This window comes from Echinops telfairi, unplaced genomic scaffold, assembly GCF_000313985.2.
Source record: "Echinops telfairi isolate 266 unplaced genomic scaffold, ASM31398v2 ScPeMD7_7;HRSCAF=31, whole genome shotgun sequence".
Classification (NCBI taxonomy): Eukaryota; Metazoa; Chordata; class Mammalia; order Afrosoricida; family Tenrecidae; genus Echinops; species Echinops telfairi.
Window position 1 is genome coordinate 28699600 of NW_022103904.1, and position 24616 is coordinate 28724215.

A 24616-nucleotide genomic window follows, 5' to 3' on the forward strand; every position below is an offset into this window, starting at 1 on the left:
TTTTGCAATTAAGTTTCCTGCCCCGGACCCTTAAGTGTTTCCTTTCAGGGTTTCTTCTTAAGGTAGGCATGAGTCAAATGACTAAATATGGTTTTTCATCTTTAGATTTTGTAACAGCCTGAGGAATTAAGGTACCTCCTCCATGTTACACTTAAACATACTGTAATAGTTGGGTTTATTGTGCCAGCTAGGCCAATGTGAACATGTAGGAGAGGTTTGGTTGGGTTGCAGCTTGATTGGAAGAGAACCGAAATAAATAAAAACAGCATCTCATCTCTCTCTTGCTCCCTGGTGATCAGATCATAGTACTGCTGCTTTAACTAGTTCTCTGCCTCAACCTGTGAGCTACACTACCTTTGGAGCAAGACAACCTGTGGATCCTGTCATGTTGCTAGAGCTTAAGCCTCCTTTGAGACCTGCTTCACCATGCTACTGGTGCATACATTACTTGAGTTTGGGGCTGGTGGATCCTGTATCTGTGCTTGAGTTCAAGATCCCAACAGGACCTGCTTCGCTAAGCTCCCACCTACTGACTGTTGCTGACCCACCTGCTGTCTTCTGCCTTCGGGCAGACTCTTCCAGCCTTTCCTGAGGGAAGACTCTGCTGTCTACTTTCTTGACCTTGGACCCAGCAGCCCATGAGTTGAAAGGCTTCCAGGATATTAATCATTCCATAAAAGTGAGTTGAACTGAGCTTTGTTGGCTAATTAGCTGTTATATTTCTTCTCACTGTAAATATATATATTCATAAGTGTCCTGGTTTTGTTTCTCTAGAGAACCCTGCCTAACACACATATATAAATAAATGTGGTACTACACAAGCCCTACCCTGGCAACAAGCCTCAGGAAAAGAGGGAGCATGGTCCAGTCAATCATGCATTTTCCTTTTTTTTTTTCCTTAAATACTTTTATTGGGGGCTCTTACATCTTCCATCACAATCCATGCATTCACCCATTGTGTCAAGCACGTTTGTACATATGCTGCCATCATCATTTTCAAACAATTTTCATTTTACTTGAGCCCTTGATATCAGCTCCTCTTTTTTCCCCATCCCCCCACCCTCCCTCCTTCATGAACCCTTGATAAGTTATAGATTATTATTTTCATGTCTTACATAGTCCTATGCCACCCTTAACCCACTTTTCTGTTGTTTGTCCCCCTGGGAGGGGGGTTATAGATTGATTCTTGTGATCGATTCCCCTTTTCTCCCCCCACCTTCCCCTTATCCTTCTGGTATCTCTATTCTTATCATTGGTCCTGAGGTGTTTAACTATCCTGGATTCCGTTTGTTGTGGGCTCTTATCTGTAGCAGTGTGCATGTTCTGGTCTAATCTGATTTGTAAGGTAGAATTGAGGTCATGATAGTGCAGGAGAAGAAGCATTAAAGAACCAGAGGAAAGTTGTGTGTTTCATTGATGCTATAATGCACCTGGTTGGCTCATCTCTTCCTTGTCACCGTATGTGAGGGGATGTCCAACTGTCTACAGATGGGCTTTGGGTCTCCACTCCATGCTACACCCCCCACCTATTCACATTGGGTATGATTTTATTCTGGGTCTTAGATGCCTGATACCTGATTCCATCGATACTTCGTGATCACACAGGCTGGTGCGCTTTTTCCATGTGAGCTTTGCTGCTTCTCAGTTAGATGGCCACTTTTTATCTTCAAGAAAAGCAAAAGGAAATAGAGGAAAGAAGCAGGAGGCAAAGGACATTTATAGAGGTCTAAATTCCAGCATGTACACATGTAAATATATTTATATATAATGAGAGGGGTATAAATGTATGTATTTATATCTATATGTCAAGAATTAAGGTTGTAGGTGGACATTGGGCCTCAACTCAAGTACTCCCTCAAGACAAGAACACTTTGCTCTAATAATCCGGCATTCTGGTGCTCACCTTCCTGGACATGATTGCTGAAGACAAAATTGGTGCTTATGCAAATGTGGCGAAGAAATCTGATGGTGTCCAGCTATCAAACGATATGGAGTCTGGGGTCTTTAAGGCTTGAAGATAAACAATCATGCATGTTCCTACACTGGATTGGTTAAATTATGAGTAAGGCCTCAATCCTGCATGCTCGAGGCCCCAACAACTAAGAGTCTCTAGACCTTGAACACTTTTTGGGGCTTGAGTAGTAAGAACATCGAGGTACAGGAGAGAGTGCAGACCTTGCCTGATGAGCATCTTTGCTTATATGCCTTCTGTTTATAAAAGGGTAATGTTAAGTGTAGGTGATGATTTTTGTGAATCCCATGAGCTGATATAGAAAAACAACTAACCCACAGGGGCAATGAATCAGCAGGGGCGAGTAGGATAAAGTTATTTTGTGTAGACCTAGCTGTGTGTGACCAGGAAAGGCAGCATGGACAGTTGACTGAGCTTGTGTGCTAGTCTTAGGGGATGAGAAAGACAGAGGGAGACAGAGACCCAGGGGTCTGAAGTATAGGGAATAGCAGACTTCTGAGTCTATGTCTGGTCCCCAGTGACCTGACTCTGGGTGGCAGAGATGAAGTATGACTTTAGGTGGCTAGGATCAGAAATAGGAGGTGCTACAGAAGTGGCTGGCAAAGAGGAATGGAGATGTGGGAAGGTGAAGCCTGGGTCCAGTCCTAGATGGAAAGCAAATTCATGTTGATTCTTACAGTTAGAGTTAGGTAGGGCTTTGCCACCTGTCACCCTTTCTACATACATAACTCTTTGTTAAGCAACATCAATTGATAATCTTGGGTAATAAAGGTTATGGGCATGAGTGTGTATATGTATGATTCGCAAAGCTCTTTAGTACCATATGCAAAAGTCCTCATTAACTTCCCTTTTTATACTCTGCTGTATGTGTGCACGGTAAGTCTTTAGCAATTGCATATTTGGTTGAAGTTCCATACAATATGATTTAACAACCAGCAGCCTAACTACTGAGATATTACTTGATTTCTTAAAGTGATAAATAAGATTATTATGTGCAAATAAAAAGAACTTGTGTTCTTGCTGCATCGGAGTTTATTTTACAAAGCTATAATACAGGCTGGAATCCTACAGCTTGAGGTACCGCTTCTTTCTGTGGCTGGAGAAGAATGTAAAGGGCCTAAAGGGGACTCTGGCCCTGGCTCTACTGGGCTTCCCAGCTGTGTCCCTTAAAGGAATTCATTCATCAGTGAGTTGGGCAATGCTTCTGTCAAGGGTCCTTGGGGGCTTTCTCACATAAGACTCTCTGAATCTGGGGACATTGGATATCAGCCTGCCAAGTCGGGGCCTGGGCCCTGGGGAAGCAGAAGGCTGTGAATTGTGCTGAGAGCTTGGGGCCATGAAGGAGAGGGGGTGGGGGGAGCCTGATCTTCCCTTTGTTCTGCCCTGAGTGCTCCCAACTGAGGGCCTTTAGTGTAATTTAATGGGGCAAGATGGCTAATCCAGGAAGGCCCAGCCCACTTCTACAGAGATCCAGCTCTGAATGAGCTCCTCCTGTGCCCCTGGATCGAGGAGATCATGGAAGCAGCTCCCAGTCAGTTCCTTCTTCCCTTAAGAATTTAAAACCAACATGGGAAGCCAGGAGTGTCCCAAAGACTGTCTCCTAGAGAAATTGATTACCCTGAGCACCTGCCTAGTCAGGAACTTCCCAGCAGTTTTCAGCAGCAGGCAGTTTGGGAGTACTCAGTCCATCTTCTGGGCCTGGAGGCCCGTCTTCCAGCAGGCTTGGTGGCTGGAGCAGTCAGCCATTGAGTGCACCTTCCCCAGGTGCTACCTTCTCTTGCGTGTACAGCTTTCCAGGCGGCTTAGCTCCTCATAGGAGTGGTAAAAAGTGTCAAACTCTCTGGCACCCCAACCCCTCCAGACAGCCAGGCACCACTCCGAGTTCTCGTTTTCAAAGCCACACACCACGATGTCTTTGGCCACCACAGCTGCGTCCACAAGTACCCTGCAGAGAGAGAAGCTCTACGTGAATTTGAAAGGCCTCTCCAGCCAGGACCTCCCTGCACCACGTGGAGATGAAAGTGGAGATGAAATTGCATATATAAGGGGCATGCATGCAGCCTAGCTGGGCACTGTGGACATGTCAATGGGCAGCTGTTAGTCCCCAAGCTCGTGAAGTCTCAGAATGGACTGAGGGTGTCACGTGATGTGTCCTTGACTGGAAGGACTCTGAAGCCACTAGAAAAGGCATTCTCTGTGACCAAGTGCCCATAAGTCATCATCTTGAACCTCTGTTCATGTCCTGCCCCGTGCCTTTCACACCTCTGTGGAAACCATGTCCACTGGCAGGGACTGGCCTCCTAACTTCAGCATCCACATGCTATACAAAGCAAACTAAATCTACTGCCACCGAATTGATTCTGACTCATGTGTTACAGAGTAAAAGCACCTTATGTAGGTTTCTTGGCTGCACTACTTACAGAAGCAGAGTGGTAGCCTATTTCCCTTTCCAATGCCCAAACCTCTGGGGTAGGAATTGTGTGTAAACTGTGTGTACCACCCAGGGACCTTTACATGGTGGATTTGCTACCACAATTATCTGAGGGCATGAAGTTCTCAAAGGGCTGGTGGTAGCCTCTTACTGTACCTATTTAAGTATGCCCAGGTCTTTGTGAATAGAATATGCCCTAGGTGACAATTCAGGGTCATGAATGGCAGGCAGGGTAATTTCAACAGAGCTGGGCTGGGCAAAGCACTTGCTCCTAGAGATTAAGGTGACCAGATTTTAACATTGGTAAAGCGGGACACCATTGATAAAACTCATATCCTGGCGAAATAGCCACATGGCAGCCGAAAACCATACACCCTAGCTTGTCGTGCATTTTTCCCAAAAATCTGGACTTTTAAAAAATGCCATGGGCATGGGAAAAATTGTTAAAAATCGGGACTGTCCCACCAAAAGCGGGACGTCTGGTCACCTTATCCTAGATACCCACCTGCAAGCAAGAACTATATCATTCCCAGGCTGTCATCCACAAACTTGGCTGGGCTCGGAAGCAAACCTGAACCTGTTCCTACAAGCCCGCCCTGAGCATGAGTCACTGGTCTTGCCCACAGCCTTAGAAAGCTGCTTTCAGGAAGACAAGGAGGCAGAATTGCTCGGGATGTTCCCTTTGTCATTGTCTTTCTCTGGAGGAAATAACCACAGCTGTAATAGTAAACCAACTGATTTTCCAGCAGACATTGTGATAAATCAAGTTACAAAGAAACAGACCAAGGGTTACATCGAAGTGCTCCATCATGCCCACACATGCATGCACACACAGAGGAATACATGCATCCACGCACAGAGACACACAGATTTGCATGGATGGGCTTTTTACCAGGAAGACTTATTGCAAGTTGTCTGGCAGTTGGGGCCTGGGGGGAAGCACTACTGGTTGCTGAGGCTATTAGAACTCCTACCAGTGGTTGTCCATCACCCCACCTTACACATTTCCAGCCATGCGTATGTCCTGGACAGGCTGTCCTGGTCCCACCTAAGCCTCAAATTGTAGTCTAGGCATCCCAGGAAGGACTCCCCTGCTTGGAAGGAGGGAACGTGAATTATCTAGATTCCCACTTCAATTGAAGCTGGTACGTCCACAGGTAGCATTTGCTGAATCCTTAGCAGCTGCCCAGTTGACCCCAGCTTGCTTCTTTGTTGCCTTAGGGTCAAGTTGGTGGCTGCTGACATTTAGTTGTGGGGATGAGTGGGGCAAAAGAGAAAAGAAAAAGAAAAAACCAACAACCAAAACAATTAAAACCCCCCAAAACCATTCTGTAGGGATTCCCGATGTTTCAACTTACCCATGCAGAGCCAGTTCCCGAGCCTTTAGCAAAGCAATAACTCGGCCCTGCTGGACACCCGACTCCTTCTCCAGGCCGATTATGAGAATATCTCCACCATGCCTAGAAAAGCAAAACCCTGCACTAGACACGAGGGCTCTGCTCCTGGATGAAGTTACCAAGAGAGCACAGAAGTTGAGGCTGGGAAGAACTTTCCTATGAAGACATTTAATCAGGAGCGGTCATGGTTCACAATACGCTACACTTGAGCGCTCTATCCTGAAGAGATCACTGAAGATATGGGTGGTATAGCAATGTGCGTGAAGGAATCGCATGGTTCCTGGATGTTAGAAATAATAGTGTCTGGGGTCTTAAAGGGTCTTTAAAGTGAGGCATCAACTAAGTCTACGTGGAAGAAGTGCAGCATTAGCCTGTGTGATCCAGGGATTGTTAAGGTTTACAGAGGGCTATGGATGACAGTAGAAGTCCAAAATCCATTTGCAGGGCTCTCACATAGATTAAACTTCCAGCGAAGCCCCTCTGACCATAAATGAGGAATGTGAATAGCCTTGCTATCAGACAGAATGCATTGTAAAGCCAATTATGGCAGATATAGTTAGGTTGAAATGTAATACTTTATCCTTTGATTTCCCTTTTGACTCATTTTAAAGTTGCTTCAGTTTTTAATATTTTTGCTTTTTTTGACTGAGGTTTTTCTATGTTTTGTCTAGTCATTGTTGGTTTTTTTAGATTGTCTGCTTCCTGTTTGTGTTTTGTATGCTTTTCTCTATATGAACTCCATGATAGGTAGATCGACAGAGAAAATAACTGGACTGATAATTACCTAGGGGTATGGCAGAGGAGGAAAAGTGGGGAATGGGGAACTAACAACATGAACAGGAGAAGGAAATGTCTTGAATTGATTGTGGCGATGATTAAATTGTATGATATGTGAGGGATATGTTAATAAAACTATTAAACAACAGAAACAGAAAGAACGTGAGCATTAGTACAGTCTTATCAAAGGTGCTTCACTGGAAGTTTAATCTACGTGAGAACCCTGCAAATGGATTTTGGACTTCTACTGTAATCCATAGCCCTCTGTAAACCTTAACAAAAGTGACTGCTCCAGAGTCCAAATTGGGAAGTGTCTGGGGTGAGGGGTGGGCTGGGCTGGATCCTCCATAGAAGACAGTGCTGGAGAGATCTCGATGTTATCTTTAAAGATGTCTTCCCAGCTGCTCTCACGTCAACTCCGACTCCTGGTGACTATGAGGGTCAGAGTAGAACTGTGCTCCATAGCACTTTCAATGCCTGGGCTTCAAAAGTAGATCACCAGACTTTTCTTTTGATTTGCCTCTGGGTGGACTCAAACCTCCAACCTTTCAGTTAGCAACCAAGCACTGAACTGTTTGTACCACCCAGAGACTCGAAAGAAATCAAAGTGCCTCTCGTTCTGCCCCACTATTCAGTGTGACCGCTGCAGGTGTGTCCAGTTTGGCAACTTACCTGGGAACCCAAATGAGGTCTTTCACAGTGAGAATCTTCATGGCCTGTAGGTGCTGGCTAAAGGTAGCCCTGATCACAGTATTCAGGTCCTGCTCAGATGGGTCTGAGTAAGCACCAGGATCATACTGCCTCTCTGGGTCCTCATAGTCACTGGAGAATGGCATGTTGTAAGAGCTTACTGGGGAGCTGGGCAGGCTTGTGGGGGACCAGGCAGTCTGGTGGGGTGGGGAGGCAGAGGGAGAGGACATGGAACAGTAGTCCGTCATTGAGTCCTGGTGGGCCAGAATCTGAGTACCAAGCTCTTTACTGTACATGATGCTCACATCTGCCAGACCATCTCCCTTGGGCTTCTGTAGGCTGGCTTCTAGGTTGCCTGCTGGCTCCAGGCCTACTGGGTGCACCAGAAACTTGTCCTGCAAGGGGTTGGGGTCTCCGCAGAAGTACCGGGCACACAGCTGATAAGTGCCTGAGTGGTACATGACCAATGAGTTGGCTTTGTCATCCAGGCACCAGACAACCTCCTCACCCCCGCAGTCAGAGCTGCATGTAATTGAAGTGACCACTGAAGGGGCTAAGTAGGGCTCTAGCCGCTGGCAGATCTCCAGGGTGAAGCAGTTGACGATCAGCAGGCCTGGCCCGTTGGTGTACCAGACCTCAGAGCCGCTGTTGACCACTTCCATGGCCCTCACAGGGTAGGGGTTCTGCCTCGCGTCCTCATCTGGGATGCTGAACTTGGACCTGTTGGCTGTGTGGGAACATAGGTAGGAGCAGCTGTCATCTGGGACACTTCCTCGTGCCATAGGAAACACAGCCACAAGCCCATCTGCCAGGCCGGCCAACACTAGGTAGGAGTTCTGTGGAGAGAGAAAAGGATCGTGGCACGTCAGAACAAGGTGGGCTTGAGATGGGGTTCCAGGTACCCAACGAGGCATCTTGCTCTCCACTGGTAAGCCCAATTTTATTTTTTTAACCACTTCTTGGAATTTTCCTTTTTTAAAAAATTATTAATTGGGAGTGAATGCATATAGCATTCCATAGTTCAATCACGTCAAGAATTATACAATTGCTACCTGTATGGCCAGATCAATACCAGGCTGGCTTCTAGCAGCAAGTGACCTTGAGTCTCCCCCACCCATGCGGAGCTGACCAGAGCTAGCTGAAACAACTAGCAGCCAGTGGCCTTGAATCTCCCACACACACCTGCGGAGCTGACCAGAGCTGGCTAATGGCCCGCTTTGGTCTCAACTTGCCGCTCTGCACCCGGCACCGGCACGGCCCCTTTGGCTCAGTGCCCACTTTATTCTTGCCCACCACTCTGCACCTGGCACAAATACACCCGGAACCAGGAAGACATCTTACATTCCAGAAACCCGGACACACCTGTCCATATAAGTAGCAGCCCTGTAGCCTGCAGTGCGACTCCCCCAGCCCAGACGTTGTGGACTGTGGGACTTCGCCCAGGCTGGGTTTTTCTCCCTAATAAAGCCTGTTTGTTCTAATTCGACTGATTTGGTTTCTGGCACCTCTCGACTACCTTACACTACCATAGTTTCCTAACATTCTTTTTTTCCCTAGACTTCTTGACGTTGTCTCCTTTTTACTGCATCCCCACCACCACACCTCCCCCTCCCCCCAAACCCTTAGTCTACTTGCTATCTTGATAGGTTCACCAATCCTGGCTTTCATACACTGAAAGACAGAACATATAACACAACTTCATGAGGGTGTGGCTTAAATACCTTTAAATGCCTTAAGATACCATTTAAAGGTATTTTCCTTTGAAAAATAAAAGACCATTTTTATTATTTTTAATCTCCCATTTCTCCTTCCCCCACCCCTGATGACCACTAACGAACTTTGGTCTCTAGGCTTTGCCGATTCTAGATATTTAGTGTAAGTGAAATCATACAGTATTTGTCCTTCTGTGTCTGACTTAGAAATAATTCTCCACATTGCTTTCAAGGTTTAGTTATGTCATAGTATTATCAGTACTTCATTTCTCTATATGGCTGAACAATATCCCATTGTATGTATATGTTATTTTACTTATCCATTCATTTGGCGATGAACATTTGGGTCATTTCTACCTTCAGGCTATTGGGAATAACCATTGAGTGCTATCTAGTCAGGTCTGACTCATATTGACCTTAGAGAATGAAACACTGCGCAGTCCTGGGCCATCCTCACAATTGTTGCTACACTTAAAGGCCTTCTTTTTCCTTTTTGCTAACCCTCGACTTTTCCAAGTCTGATGATCCCGGGGCTGGTCCCTCCTGATATCATGATCAAAGTGAGATGAAGTCTTGCTATCCTTGCTTCTAAGGACTATCCTGGCAGTACTTCCCCTGGCAGTCTAAGGTGAAGGACACATTCTTCAACATCAGAGTTCAAAGCCAACAATTCCTCTGCAGTCTTCCTTATTCAGCTTTCGAGTACATATGAAGTGACGGAAACTTCCAGAGCTTGACCACGCACACTAACGTTCTCAAAGCGAAATCTTGGCTCTGAAGTATTTTAAAGGAGTCTTAGAGCAGACTTGCCCAGTGCAATGACACAGGCCATTTGGTTTCTTGACTGCCGTTTTCATGTGCTTGGGAATAATGCTGTCCTGGACACTGGTATACCAACAGCCGTGTGAGTAGCTGATTTTAAGTTGGGGGTGGTGGTTTATATACCTAGACATGGACTTGCTAAGTCATATGGCAATTCTATGTTTTACTTTTTGAAGGATGACCACACTGGCTTTGCTATGTTATAACCCACCAGCACGGCACGACATACCCAGTTTCTACATCTCCTCAACAGAATTGCAAGCTTCTTGTTAAAGTCATGGGTGCCTAGGAAATGCTCTGAATGAGTTTCCCAAAAAGGCGCAGCAGGCCTGGAAGAGTAGCACTCGGCCTCTCTCTTGGGAGCAGAAAAGGACCATGAGATGGAAGAGCTCATCCCTGGCCTGCCGAGAGAGTGTGTCTGTCTCCTGGCCCTAAGCCATTGTTCCTCAGGCCACACTTAGCTACCTAGTAGTGTAAGCACTAACTAGCTGCCTTCTACTCAAGGGACGCAGGCCTGTCACCCACTCACAACGGGTTTTCTCCTTCTGTCCACTTTTTGTTTGCAGCTCACATGACCCGTGGGCACAGCCTGAGCAGAGCTGACTCTGAAGGGCATTGCAATCAAGGGCTCAGGCGCCAGCCATGCTTTGATGTGAGTCCGTATTCCTAGCTCATTTACCTCCTTCTAGGGGTGGTCCTCAGGTGTCTCCGTGGAGACCTTCACACTGTTCTCAGCATCTAATAGACCGACATGTTTGCTAGCCTCATTTAGGAAGGAATTACTTTCACCTTTGAGAAGGACATGTAGGCCCTTCTAACCCCCTATGCCCCTGCTCCCAGTTGCCTGCACCAATTCTGATATGCCGGTTGGTTGACAAGCTGACACTGATGAGACCCTTGGAGGAACCTCCTGATATCCATGAAACCTGAGCTCTCAACAGCCACCAGAGGTCATGAGCAGAGGCTGAGGGAGCACGGACAATGTGGAGTACTTGTCTTTATACCAAGGACCCCCTGCCCCCTCCCAACCCCCATGGCTGCGCGGTATAGAGTTCACATTTCCAACTTAGCAGCCACGTTGGGGGGGAGGTGTGGGAGCAAGCAAGAGCTCCCCAAGAGCAGAGCTGGAGCCAGGATGTGAGCAGGGAGCCAGGCCCCATGCCAGCCAGGGTGAGCAACAGAAAGCCGCCTTGTTGGGGACTCAGGAGGTGGGACTACCAGGGTAACGGGGCGCCTGGCCTCCTGCTCAACACTAAGGTCAACAAACCCGAAGAACGTTTTCGAAATCCATCGCTGGGATTTCAGGGAAAGAAAGCCAAGGAAAACAGGAGCACAGTTTCTACTGGGGTCCCCGGCTCTGGGTCTGGGCCCTGTGTGAACGTGTGCAGGCGAGCGTACCCAGGGTGGGGCAGCTGAGCACCAGGCCCTGTTCAGGTAGGCCTGGACAGTGCCTGCTTTATCCCCTTGGGCGTGGGGAGGAGGTACCCTGGCCCTGGCTCTCATTAGCAATGGCTTTAAACACTACTTTGTGTGTGTCTTCTGTGCTTGGGTGCAGACCGTGTCCAGAGCTGCCCACGTCACCCGTGGGCCAGACAGAAATCACTCTAAGACGAACTTCATAAGCTGCTTTTTCTTTCTTCTTTTTTAAATAAGAAATGAAACTGGAGAAGGGTGGAGAGAAGAGCACATATATTCTGCTACTGTCATGAAGAAATAAAGCTCATATTTATAAGTTGGGCTGTGGACAGGCTCCAGCTCCTGACCAAAGGCCTTGTGTGTGTAAGGCCTTATGACCCTCCTCACAACCCATGCCATCTCCATCTGACACATGGGAAACACTGGAGGTGGGTGATGGTAGTCAGAACGCTTTAACAAAGCAACACCAAATTCCTTTAGAGTTCTCAGAGTCAACGGCTAGTCATCAGCCATTCACCACCCACGAGCACTTACCAGCCACAAGAGGTACACCGCAGTGAGGAGAATGTGAGCAGCATCCGTGTAGTTGAGGACGTGGCGCGGTCAGGGGTGGGGGGCGGGTGGTCCCTGGCAGAGGGGCTAGGTTCCCGTAGTTGATCTTGAGAACTGAGTGGAGGTGGTCTGGGGCAGGGTGTATGTGGTGATGGGAAGGGCTAAGGGCCCAGGGCAGAGGTGGGTGTAGTATGTAGAGGGGGTGAAGGTCTGCCCCGGGACACGTATAGGCCTTGGGTCTAATCTCAGGTTGCAGAACTGGCCAAACCCTGGGCGTGGGCAGTACCAGGAGCCATTTCCCTGTGAGAGAGGTCAAGGTTAAAAGGTGGGAAGGAAGGGTGTGCAGAGACACACAGGACAGAGATGGGCTTGGGCTTGACGGTGAACCCTCAGCAGAGGCAGCGCCAGTCGGAGAGAAGGCCCAGCTGCCAGCCTGTTTGGCCAACACAGCAGGTGCTTGGCCTGCCAGAACCCAGATACGAATCGGGTGTGGAGAGAAGTGTGCCTGGGCAGGTGGGGAAGGGGCTGATATGTCCTGGTATAAGAGAATACAGACTCATTTGCCTCTTTCGGCTCTCCAGGGGAAAGCTGGTTCATGAGAACCAGGGCTGCGTCATTTGCATGTTGTAAATAAGCAATCCTGGAAGGCCTTAGTTGTAAGAATCATGTCTGTTTCCACGAGGAGGAAGAGGGGCCATGTCTGCTATGACTCTTTCTCTGTCCAAGAACACGTGATCCAGTTGTCCCCTCTCCTTGCCTCCCCTCACAGCAGCATATTGTTCGCACCCAGTCTAGAACACTGTTCCCCTCCCACATTTCCCCTGAGCTCACCTTTTTTATAACAGGCACGGCCAGGAAACAGGTGACTACGGCTGGAATGTCCAGAGCCCTCTGGGGCATGTTTAAAGGACACATGCCTTTGAGGCTGTAGATGTAGATCTTCTGGTCCTGGACAGAGACGAGCATTGCCGTGAGCCTAGGTTTGGGAACACCTGGAACATGCCTAGAGAAATTCCCTAGGGGGACTTTGTGCATTAAAAAGCAACCTATTTTGAGCTTTTCCAGATTGTCATTTATGAGTATTTTCATTTTTTATAGAAAAGTTGCTAACCTATTACCCAGAGAAGGTTTTGGGGAGAGGGGAATATCCTTTCCAGAGTTTCCTGGGGTATTAGTGTGTATGCATTACAGAAAAAAGTAGATCACACGCTACACCATGGCTTTCTGTTTTTCTTGTCATGTCATGGTACACAGCAGGCACATCCCCTTATCTGCACCCAGTCTAGGGCCCAACAGTACTTCAACTCTTCAAATTTCAACCTGGCTCATCATTTGCCTAATCTTCTGCCACCAAGTTTCATTGCTACATATTATACTGGAAGGAACATTCTTATAGACAAGTTTTTTCTCTGTGTGTATCTTGACCGTTAGAACCCATTCTGAAGACTGGCATTACTGAGGCTCAAGTGGATAGGTTTGAGATTTGGGAAAAATGCTTGAGTTATCTTTTCAAATTGCCATCCAGCAAGGTGGTGCCCATTTGTGCCCCACCATCAGCTTCTGGGCATTTCTCCTAGATTCCTCTCTCGATTGCCCAGGGGACAGCTCCCTTGGCCTTCTGGTGACTTCTCTTATATAAATACATGAGCCCTTCAGTGTGGAGTGGGGCTGTTGTGTTACTGGAAACAAAATCATTTCACCAACCTACTGGGTTTTCTCCCTTTGCTGAGAGTCTACCCCTGATTGGAGGTGACCCAGTGAACGAGTGAAATGAACGACATTCCTTCCGGATCTCACAGGTAATGAGCTGGGGTGAGAAAAAGCTTCACCTGTTTATCTGACAGTCAAATTTACTCGGGTGTGCTGTGTTTTTGTTTGTGAAGTCCGGCCACTCTGGGAATGGCCCTTGGGCGGTGCCGTCCCACTGCGCTCAGACATTACCTCCGTCGCTGTCCACAGAGAACTCTGGAACTTGAGCTGACAGCTCAGCTTCATCCCCACACAGCTCATCCTCTGCACTTCCAGAAGGCCCTTTTCTGTGTTCACCACGGTGTAGTTCCTGCAGTTGGCGACAGTTGTGCGGTCAGTTCATGGTCACCAGAACTGCTTCACAGGAGAGCGCACATTATTCATATCTGGGACCCAGGCCACAGAGAGCACTTCGGCTGTGTGCTGAGAGAATCATTGTTACGGTCAAAGAAAAGTAATTCCCACGAGGAAAAATATAAGCCTCCTCTCTCTGTAATTTGGCAGGGGTCAGTTGCCCCCACACTCCTCACGTTGGGCCTTTCTCTCCTACTTTTCCTTACCCCACGCACACGGGGGGGGCTCCTCATCAGAAAATTAGATAAAGCCACAGCTAAAAACAATGTGGGCTAGTTTTAAGGCAGGAGGTTCAAAACGTGCCTCACAATATTGGCACTCTGACAGTTCACAGGAGGCTGCGGGGTCCCCAGAGTCCGTTGGAGACTCACTGGTATGGACCCGGCACTACTCCGTCGCTCTTCTCTGAGCAGGAGCTCGGTGGCCACTGCACAGAAGGCGATGGGAGCTTGGGGAGGGGCAAGTCGCACAGCCCTTCCCACCAACGGAGAGATTTAAGTTTGCAGATAGTACTTCTCAGTTTACATTTTCTCCAGTCATCACATTTTGGAAACTTTTGCCATTGGGGGGGAGGGGGGGAGAAACCCCCAAACAGCAAATGCAACCTTAAAAAAAGTTATAATCCTCCTCCCTAAATTTTTCAGTCTTTTCCTTATGCATTTAAAAATCCACTATTAAGATTTTGCAAATAGCTTTGAAATTTACTTTGAATGCCACTTGTTTCTTGCTTGAATATGGGTTAAACGATCATTTATAACAAGAAATAATGTTGTCAGCTGTCACCGAGTCAGCACGATGGAGCGGGATGCAGCGCCATCCGGCACCATCCCCACAGTAGGTGGGCTGATCAGATGTCTGTGATCCAAAGTTTTCCCTGCTGGTTTTGGAAGTGAATCACCAGGACTTTCTTCCTAGTCCTTAGGAGTTTAAAAGCTACACTGAAACTGGCATCACAGAAATATGAAAGTCTATGTTAACAGATGGGTGGTAACTATACTTGACGTGCATTTGGCCAGAAATTGAACAGGGACTCCCACATGGAAGGGAATCACCAATGATTTTAAAATGTACTTTGAACAAAGTAAAACACATGGAAAGGCGACTTGTCCTATTTGTATCCTCTTGATATGCTCTCCCATTTTCTTCCTTCTCCTTTCCTTCCGCCATTTGCAGGTCACTCTTGAATACCCTTGGTGATAAAGCCAGTGCCACAGGCTCCCTGCCCCTCAATGCCAGGGTAGAACCACCCTGTAAATTTGCTCTTCTTCAAGCTGGTGGTAACTTTTAAAAGGCCCTCACAGGTCCCAGAAAGAGGCTTCTCTTTTCCCTGGAGACGAACTTTCCCACCATTGAACAGGGCTATTTTGGATTTCCTGTGGAAGTCTGTAAAACTAAAAAGGTACAGGGTCAGCAGATGGGTGGAGCCCCACGGGTAGCACTAGGTCTTGAGGAAAAATTCCTACACCTCGAATCACTGGGTCAAAGAGTATCAGTATCTATAAGAAACTTAATTATAACACACAAACAAAAAATAGTTTTTTAACTTTGGTAATAAAATATACTACTTGCTTTGATTTGAGTGCAACTCATAGCAACCCCAATTGTGTCTGAATGGACGGCTCAGTAGCATTTTCAATGGCCGGCGAGAATTAGATGGTCAGGTCTTCATTCTGAGGTGCCTGAACCTCCAACCCAAAGGGTTAGCAGTAGCTGTGTACCCCAGCCAGGGACTGCAAGGCACTCATTCATCACCACTGGAAATTTGTTTTTAGACTTATGTGCAAAAGTGCAAACTCACCAGCAGAGCGTGGTACACTGTCAACAGCATCCATTGTCATCTTTGAAAAATCCTTGGTAGGGCCAAAATAAAAAGGGAGGGGCATCTTGTAGGCTGAGTTCATATTTCTTTGATTTCTAGTGAGCCTGAATGTTACTATGTCTGCTCTGCTCTTCCTCTAATTATTCATGGTCCTTACCTATATGGCTATCGAGATTGCTGTATTATTTTCTATTGATCTTATAAATAAAAATATAATAACTTCCTGAATAAACAGGATAAGGAGAGTCAGGAATAAAAGGTGAGGGAATTGATGACTAACTGTCTTCCTGAACAAAGCTGCTGCTGCTGCTGTGAGCCCAGAAGCACTGAAAAGGACCCGTAGGCTGCCATCACTGAACATTTTGATGAAATATTCTCTAGAATCTTGGCCAAGAAGGGGAAAAATGCACAACAGAACTTTAAATCTCATTGAAGCTAGACTTTCTGGAGCCGTGGAAGCTGGATGAGCCCCCAAAACAACTGCTTTAAGATACTCTTAAATCTTAAATCAGAATACTCCGGAAGTCTTCTTAAAACAAATCAATAGCCGAGCTGGCAATAAAGTAGCCCTTGTGCTTTGTGCTCCTTTAAGATCTATCAATACGGGAATCAAACTTGCAACAGCAAGTGAAAAGATTAAGTAGCAAACTTACAGAGCAGCGACTTTGCGTTAGCGAGAGAGGAACAATTTGGAAAGGGGGTAGGAGAATTGTTGCACAATTTGAAGGGTGTAATTAGTGTCACTGAATTGTATATGTGCAAACTGTTGAACTGGCATATGTTCTGTTGTGTATATTCTCAACAACAACAAAAAATAAAATGAATTGCTTTTTAAAAGTCTGTAGTATAGTAGATATCAAACAATATGGACAAGCGGAGACTTCCAGATACAAGCCTTCCTGTTTGAGTTTAAACAAACCATTGGCATTTTGAGGAGCTTCAATTCACATGATAAAATCACTATAATTCAGTCAAAACATGGACTCAGTGGCAGTTTTGACTTGAAATAAAATTTTTGTCCAATTAAAAACGATAATACCTTTTTCTTTTTAATATTTGTTTAAAACACTTTCCATAGTTGTTGAATAAATTAGTATTGATAGAGAACACATATTATATTCAGTTTCATTTTTATATGCACTGGTAGGCATCTTCATTTTGCTTTACATGTAAACCTGTGATGTTTATGTGTAAAAGTAATGTATTGTCATTACCATAAAAAATATGACCATAATTCCTGATATGCTGAGACTGGGACAGTCTACCCAAAGCATTGTGAGTTTTGTATGCTCTGCCCTAAGGAGTCTGAAAACCACTGACTTGTCATTTGAACTAGAAATCCCACTTCTGAAAAATCACCCCCTGCCCCCTTTCCTCCCTCCCTTCGCCTCTTTGAAACAGAGGACAGCACAGTGTAATTCAGATTCACCATCTGACTTCAGTGATTCTACCTCAATGTATTCTATGTGGCTTCGTTGATATCTCTGCCCAAGTCCCCTCTCCCAGGCTCCTGGAAGCAAATCCCTTGGAAGCAATCATTTCATCTGTAAGGGTACCATCCATGATGGTGGCTTCTTTATTTCAATTACTTCTTTCTAAGTTATTAGGGAAAGGCCGTCTCCCTAAATCCTGGCCTCTCAATTCCCTGGTCTCCGGTTCTTTCCTCAGTGATTCTCTCTCCATGTTCTGTCAGCTGCCGCCGTTCAAGGCCACCATCCAGAGTTTGTCTTCACTAATCACCACACCCTACACAAACTTAGTGTCATTCAACTACCTAACTACCATCTCCCCCTTTTTTGGTATAACAAATGAAAACCAAAACCACCATCAACAAAAACACTGCCACCGAGTCTTTTCCAAATCAGAGCAAGCCTACATGATATGTATGAGATTACACATCTTCATGGGAGCCGATGGTCTCACCTTTCTCCCATGCAGTAGCTGGTGGGTTTGAACTGCTGCCCTGGGGGTTAGCAGTTTAACACCTAACCCACAGTGACACCAGCTGCCTTTTTGTACTTTGCCAAAGCCTAGATCTTGGTTACTTTTCATTGTTCCTCACTCATTGCTGCTTTAACTTTTGGTTCTACTATTTATTCATCTCTATGTGTAACTTCTTGAAAATACACTTGACTTTGTCTCCTTTCACCATTCTCACAAAGCCTAACTGCTTAAAACCACCCTGTTGCCTATGCCACATGGCTGGGGGAATAAAAAAAGGAAAACGAAAGCATTAAAAAGTTGGCTATCCTCCCAGCAAACACATGATCCTTGCTGGAAAAAATGGGAAAGCAGTCTATGCCACAACTCCCATCTGGGCCACCTCATCAGACATTTGGGGCCTAGAACAGTCTCGGATAATGGAGGGTGGGAACTGAGTGTCTCGCTCTCTCTCCCACTTCCTACTTCCTTTTGGGGGACCTCCTTTCTCTGCTCGAGTGTGTGCATTTATAGCTCCTGAGCCACCCCCTTTACCTATTTGTTCCTGGTGGGGAAGGAAGGAGGTCTCAACTGTGGCACAAGAGGGGTGCATGTAGATCACAGACTCCACAACAGCACTGAGGTGTGGCCTGCAGCCTATAGGGGACCATCACGTGCCACTGAAGCTGACTGTACTCTGTTTCTTCTTCATATGAGTAAACCTGTGCTTCATCCAATACCTGTGGGAACCGTGCTTTTGTCGGAGGTTCCCTCCTGCTCGCAAACGTGGCTTGACTGTTTGGGGAAGGGAGCACATTTGACAACCTCTCATCTCACTGAAGTCCCTCAGGGCGACCCTATAACCGCCCAGGACTTGCCCTCCCTCGCCTTGTTGCCTGCCTCACACATTCCGTTTTCTCTAAAATTCCCAGCATGTCTTGCCATTCACTAGTCCTCCCTGCCACCACACGGAGAAAACAGATGCAGTTAAGGGAGTACCCACAAACTCTTCTTTAAGGATGACTCTCTTACTTTGCACTGAACCCTTGTCCCTTCTCAGCAACTCAGGGACATCATTCCAGTAACTGTCCCTTCCCCCGGCCACATCATCACCAACCTCCTCTATAATCAAGCTGCAAGTAGCTCTCCTATTAGAACAACACCCCTCTCATCACACAGGCACCCATTTATATGCTTCTCTTAGCTGTAGAACTCTACAGGAATTGTAAACAAAAGTTTGCTGAAGAATGGAATTAAATAATGATGGAATTACCACCTGAACTTTTTGAAGCCCCACTCATAGATAAATGTGGGCTCAATTTCCTCTGTCCCTATTCTCCTGGGAGTGGACTCTAGTCAGGCTTCCCACCCCAGCCACAGAAAGATCTCCCATCCGGGTTGTTGACTCTACATTGCCAAATTCCACGGTCACTTCTCATTGAAATATAAGCAAGGTGCTAGGAGCCTTAAAGATTACCTGGATTCTTCTTTCCCATCCCAGAACACCACGTTGTACTCCTGGCCCTGAGATGAGAAGAATGACGTCTGCTTCCCACAGGGCAGCAAGTACATGAAGGCTGCAAAGGTTGGATCCTTCATTTGGCTCACCACGGACAGGGCAATGGGCCGCTGAGGGGGAGAGAGTCCATCAGGTTAGGATCAAAGGTTATCTACAACCTAATCAGTATTGATTCTACCCAAGAAACTGGCTTCTTGAATGAGAGAGAGGATATGATCCATATCAGCTGATTCAGGATTTGATCAGATGATATGACAAACCCTTCCAGCCATCTAAGCCATCACTGGCCATGACGACTGGAAACCAGAACTCAGCCTAGTCTAAACCCCAGGTTGTCCAATGCTCATGCCAAAGGATCAACCATTTCTGTAAAGAATTTTCCTGAATCTCATTTATTCCCAGTACATTAAACCGTTTAACATGATAAATGAGCTCAGAGACCATAGGTCTTTAAAAAAAACCCACTAACTTAAAAACTCCAATGTGTCTCATGAGCAAGCATTTCCACTCCTCCTCCCATTACTCTTGCATTGCTATCAAAGCGATGGATGGATTCTGTTTGTGTGATGACATATAGAGGGGTGAGGAGGGAAACGATTTCTTCCTGAGAGTGGCATGCACATAAAGAAAATGAGACTAGCTATTTTAGGAGAAATTGCGATTTCTCCTAAAGAAGAGGTTAAGTAAGCAAAATCAGGAGCCTGTAACTGTCCCGGACCCTTAGTGCAGAGTGTGTCTGTGACTAGTCACACAAGGTGCTCCGCACACTCACATCCTATACAGCCTTTACAAGACCCCAGGTCCTCCCAGCTCCGTGCTTCAGAGGTACCTTCTCAGGTTTGGTGTCCCAGCACTCCATCATGAGTGTCTGAAGGCGGTGGAACTGCACTTCCTCTGGCTGTCCCAGCACTGGACGAATACCCTTGGATAGCTTCTTGGCAATCTGGAGCTGGTGGTGGCCCAGCTCAGGCCGCTGTCCTGACAACAACTCATAGAGTACCATCCCGTAGGAGAACATGTCCACCTGGAGAGAAAGTCAAGCCAAGTTAGGTTCCCTGACTGGGCCCAGCAGCTTCTGCCAGCTGGGCCCACAGTTGAGGGAGCAAGGAAACACAATTAGAGAAGGAAATGTGGGCCTGGCCCAAAGGGAGACCATTATCAATCTAATCCCCAGTGCATCCATCCTTCTCCACCTATCCAACCATCTAATCAATTACCTGACTGACCATCTACTGCCCATCTGTCCACCTCTTCATTCATTCAGTCATCTATCCACCCATCGCTTCTTCTTTCTGTCCTTTCTCCCATCTGTCCATACATCTCCCCATCCACTCACCTATCTACCTATCAGTTCATCAATTGACCCATCCACCTACCTGCCCATGAATCCAGTAACTGTTTTGACAGTCTTTGGCTTTGGACCCAGCTAGTTCCTTGCAGTGCATGCCTTTGGCTTAGAAGACTTTACCAACCTGATTTTGTCTGCTTCTCACAATAACCCTGTGGGCCGAGTCTACGAGGAGGTACCAAAAAAAACCCCAAACCTGGAATAGCACTGGGCAGAATGGAGCTTTCTTAGTATGCATTTTTCCTGCTAGGTGAGCATGGAGCAACTCATTCTGAAATAGTGTGCACCCAGTGGCATCACCTGGGAAGGTTCATTCTGGTCACAGTGAATTTTTTCATGAAATCAGTTTAACTCGAACCTTGTTTTTTGCGATGGCTGATTTAAGAGAGCAGCATGCTGCTGTAAAATTTTGTTTCCTACTGGTGAAAATGCGGCAGAAACTGCTGTGATGTTGAACACAGCTTACAAGGATAGCGCTATGGGAAAACTCAAGTGTATGAGTGGTTTTCTCATTTCAAAAAGGTGAAATGTCCATTGATGACAAATCTCAATCTGGATGTCTGTCATCTTCCCGAATGGATGAAAATGGGGACTTGTAGTGCATTTGGAGTTTGTTCCACCAGGTGCGACTGTTAATCAAGCTTTCTATTTAGAGGTTCTGAAAAGATAGCATAACAGTGTGCAACAAAAAAAGGGCTTGTTTGTGGCAGATGGGGGATGGTTTTGCCACCACAACAATGCATCTGCTCACACAGCCATCTCAGTGCACCATTTTTTGGCAAAAAGCAGCATGCCTCTCTTGCCCCATGCACCTGACTTCACTCCATGAGACTTCTTTTTGTTTCTGGTTATAAAGAGAGTCATGAAAGGATAGCAATTTGATGATGTAGAAGGGGTGATTTGAAAAACAAAAAAAGAGGGAGGTGCTGACAGCCATCCAAACAGAAGAATTTGAAAAATGTTTCCAAGAATGGAATTGCAGATTTGACAGCTATATTAAGTGTAATGGAGAGTACATTGAAGGGGATAAGGTTCTCCGTAAAATAAATTTTTTTTAATAGATAGCTTTGAGGGGAAAAATTCCGGTTCTTTTTGGTGGGGGGCGGGGGGTTACTGCCTCATATGTCCCCACTTGGCACCTGGAAATGGCAGAACCATTTACTTCCTAGTCTCTTTGTCCACTCTGTTACACCCTCCACAATGTCTCTGAATTAAGGCCTGAGAAGTCTGAGGTGAAATCATATTTTCTGAAGCTAAGAAGATATTAACTTATCACAACCAATCAGACATATACGCCTGTGTCCTTCCTTACTGAGCCAGGACAACCCTCACTGAGCATAGGGAGGGAGGGAAGCCTGCTTCAGGGGCACTGGAATCACGACTCGGTGGCATGACCAGATCCAAATGGCACATGGATTACTGTCTGGTGGGGCTGAGCTGGGTCCACAGGGTTGGGCTGGGGTCGGTACCTTCTCATCATACACAATACGAGGCCTGACTTCTGGAGCCTGGTAGCCAGGTGTGCCCTCTACGCCCAGGGCACCCTCATGGAAGGATTGCCGGGAGATGCCATAGTCAGACAATTTGATGTTGATGTGCTCTTGTACATCCAGGGACCAGACCAGGATGTTGTCTGACTTCAAGTCACAGAAGATGATGTTTTTCTTGTGCAGGTAGGCCAGACCAGAGGCAATCTGATAGGCTATTTTGTGGGTGAGCATATGTCCCAGGGGCATAAAGGAGGAGTCTAGGAAGAAAAAGAGGTATCATCATAACAACTGTCTTCCTCTGGGAAATCTTTCTTATTGTACTTCTGATTGTTCACACTAGGTGCTCAAAGGGAGAGAGGATGATCATAAATGAGATATTATTCAGGATAAACATGTGGTTATAGCTTCATTCATGAGTCTCAGACTTGAAATTGCTGGTGTTTTTACTAAAACAGCAGAGATAACAATTCTTAGAGTCAATCTCCGGCCAATGTTGCTTACTGTCAACAGGTTAAACTATTGGGGTAAGAATTGCATTTCAAACCTTCCCTCTTATCAGGGGGAAAATGATTCCTTTTTATAGTATGGATTCTTCTCTTGGCAAAAGGCATGTATTTTTCTCTCTGTTAGCTATTTTGGAAGTTATTTTTTCATTTATCAAGGCAAATTATTTAAAATTTTGTTAAAATTGAAATATGATCAAACTGACCCAGAGTCTCACAGTTTTAATGACAGCCAGCATGTTATGATTTGTGTTAGCTACTGGTGAATCAATCCTGACTCTTGGCAGCCTCACACACAACAGAATGAAATGTTGCCTGGTGCTGGGCCATTCCCAGGGTTGGCTGAACACTGGATTGTTGTTATCCATAGAATTTTCACTGGGTTTTCAGATTTCCAGGCCTTTCTTGTAAGTTGTCTTACTCCAGAAGTCCCACTGAAGCATGCTCAACATCATGGCAACACACAAGCCTCCAATGAGAGGCAGGTACTGGTTGTGCTTGTAGCGCATTGACCAGGGCAACGGAGTAGCCCACACAGGACAGCAAACATTCTACCATGTGTTACACATGGAAGAAGCACACCAGCCTGTGTGACCCAAAGATGATGATAACAAAATCCAAATATGATGAAGGGAAAAGTATCCGAGCTTACATTGTGAACACCCAATTTCTAGAAGGTTATGGAAGACAGTAGGAGTCCCAGATACACCTTTCTCCACACACAGGACATGCCACATGGAGGCCAGGCTTGCCTTGGGCTTGCTTAGGTTCCCTGGTCTACACTTGGGCTTAGGGCAGCTGGGCCAGGGGAGAGGGGCAGGTTCTTGGTTCCCTTCTGGCTAGCCCTGCCTGTCACAGTTTTTGCTAGGACCTCTGACCTCATAGTGTTTTTGAAGCCACTGAGCTGGGCTCCTGTGGAACATGCTCTGCGGTGGGTACCTTTGGCATTCTCTGATAGCACGGTGTTGAGGCTGCCCAGTGGCGCGAGCTCCAGAGCGAAGCAGAGCGGGTGGATGCTGATGCCAATGAGCGAGACGATGCAAGGGTGCTGCAAGGCATGAAGCATGCTGGCCTCCTGCCGGAATTCTGAGAAGTTCTTCATGGCGTCTGTAGCCCGCAGGTGCTGTAGCATGGTGTCTGCCAGGGAAGGCATGTGGTCAGTGTCAGCCAGGGAGAGGGAGTGGGGGGATGGGGATGGGGTTGGGAAGGAAGGGCCAGGTAGGGACTAGAAAAGGTCTGGGCCCAGGCTCTGACCAGGCAACCCTCTCCGTCGTCACATGGAAGGTCCCCGCCAAACTCAGAGGTACTTCCAGAGATTTAAAGAGTTGGGCAGGGCTAGATTTGAATTTTATGGTACTCATCAGGATATTAGGAATTTTGGCTCTTGGACACCCAAAAGTTGGCTCCAAATAGTTGCATTACAGAGGCAGGCTAAACTGAATCGTTACTAAACAAGATATCAAAACCACCTCCTCCTGAAGAGCTTCTCTTGTCTGTCACATTCAGCATTTGTTCAGTACCCACTGGGCTCCTTCACACCTCCTATTAATTGACCTGTGTCTGCACAAGATATATGTTGAATCTTCAGCCCTGCATCAATGACCATGACCTTGTTAGCATTAGAGTTTTTCTTTGAAGATGTTCTTAGTTAATTTAAGGAGGTGGTGGAAGAAGGCAGGCATCCTAATCCTAGTCCTCTGTGAGAGGTGTTTCCTAAAAGAGGACAGACATATAAAACAGAGTCACAAAGGCATGTGAGAATCTCTATATAAGAAATGCCTAATGCCACCAAAGCTGAAAGATAATAGGATGGATCAACCTAACACTGATCCACCACCAAACACGTCAGACGCTGTTTGGGCATCGAAGAATCACAGAAAGTGGATGTGAACTCTTCAGTCTGGGCACATGTACTCTGTTGTTTATCTGGATGGGGGTGGAGTGGGGGGTTGGTGATCAAATATCGTTAAAGTAATCAGTTTTATAGGCTTTCGGCTTCTTCAGTAGTGCAATACACTGAAAGTGTCCATCCAAGAGTCAGTCACTAATAGATCTGTTTTTATACTTAAACAAGATGAAATCAAGCAGATTTAAAATAGTTTCAATGGAGGGAAGGGGGGTGTAGAAAGGGGGAATTGATCACAG

At 46.4% G+C, this 24616-nt stretch overlaps 1 protein-coding gene across 2 annotated transcripts in view; it reads right to left on the reverse strand.

The window, feature by feature from the left end:
- Nucleotides 1–2986: 2986 nt before the first annotated feature.
- LRRK1 (leucine rich repeat kinase 1) overlaps nt 2987–24616 on the reverse strand; it is a 218690-nt gene continuing 197060 nt past the window's right edge. The window contains exons 25-33 of one of the 2 annotated variants that reach the window (XM_004717458.2): nt 23411–23608; nt 21948–22225; nt 19960–20154; nt 19089–19240; nt 13711–13828; nt 12601–12717; nt 7250–8103; nt 5762–5863; nt 2987–3917 (exon numbers count right to left, since the gene is read on the reverse strand). In XM_004717458.2, coding sequence (XP_004717515.1) covers nt 3740–3917; nt 5762–5863; nt 7250–8103; nt 12601–12717; nt 13711–13828; nt 19089–19240; nt 19960–20154; nt 21948–22225; nt 23411–23608 — 2192 coding nt within the window. In that variant the 3' untranslated portion in view covers nt 2987–3739. The remainder of the gene's footprint in view (nt 3918–5761; nt 5864–7249; nt 8104–12600; nt 12718–13710; nt 13829–19088; nt 19241–19959; nt 20155–21947; nt 22226–23410; nt 23609–24616) is intronic. The other variant, XM_045286375.1, reaches the window with a different exon arrangement.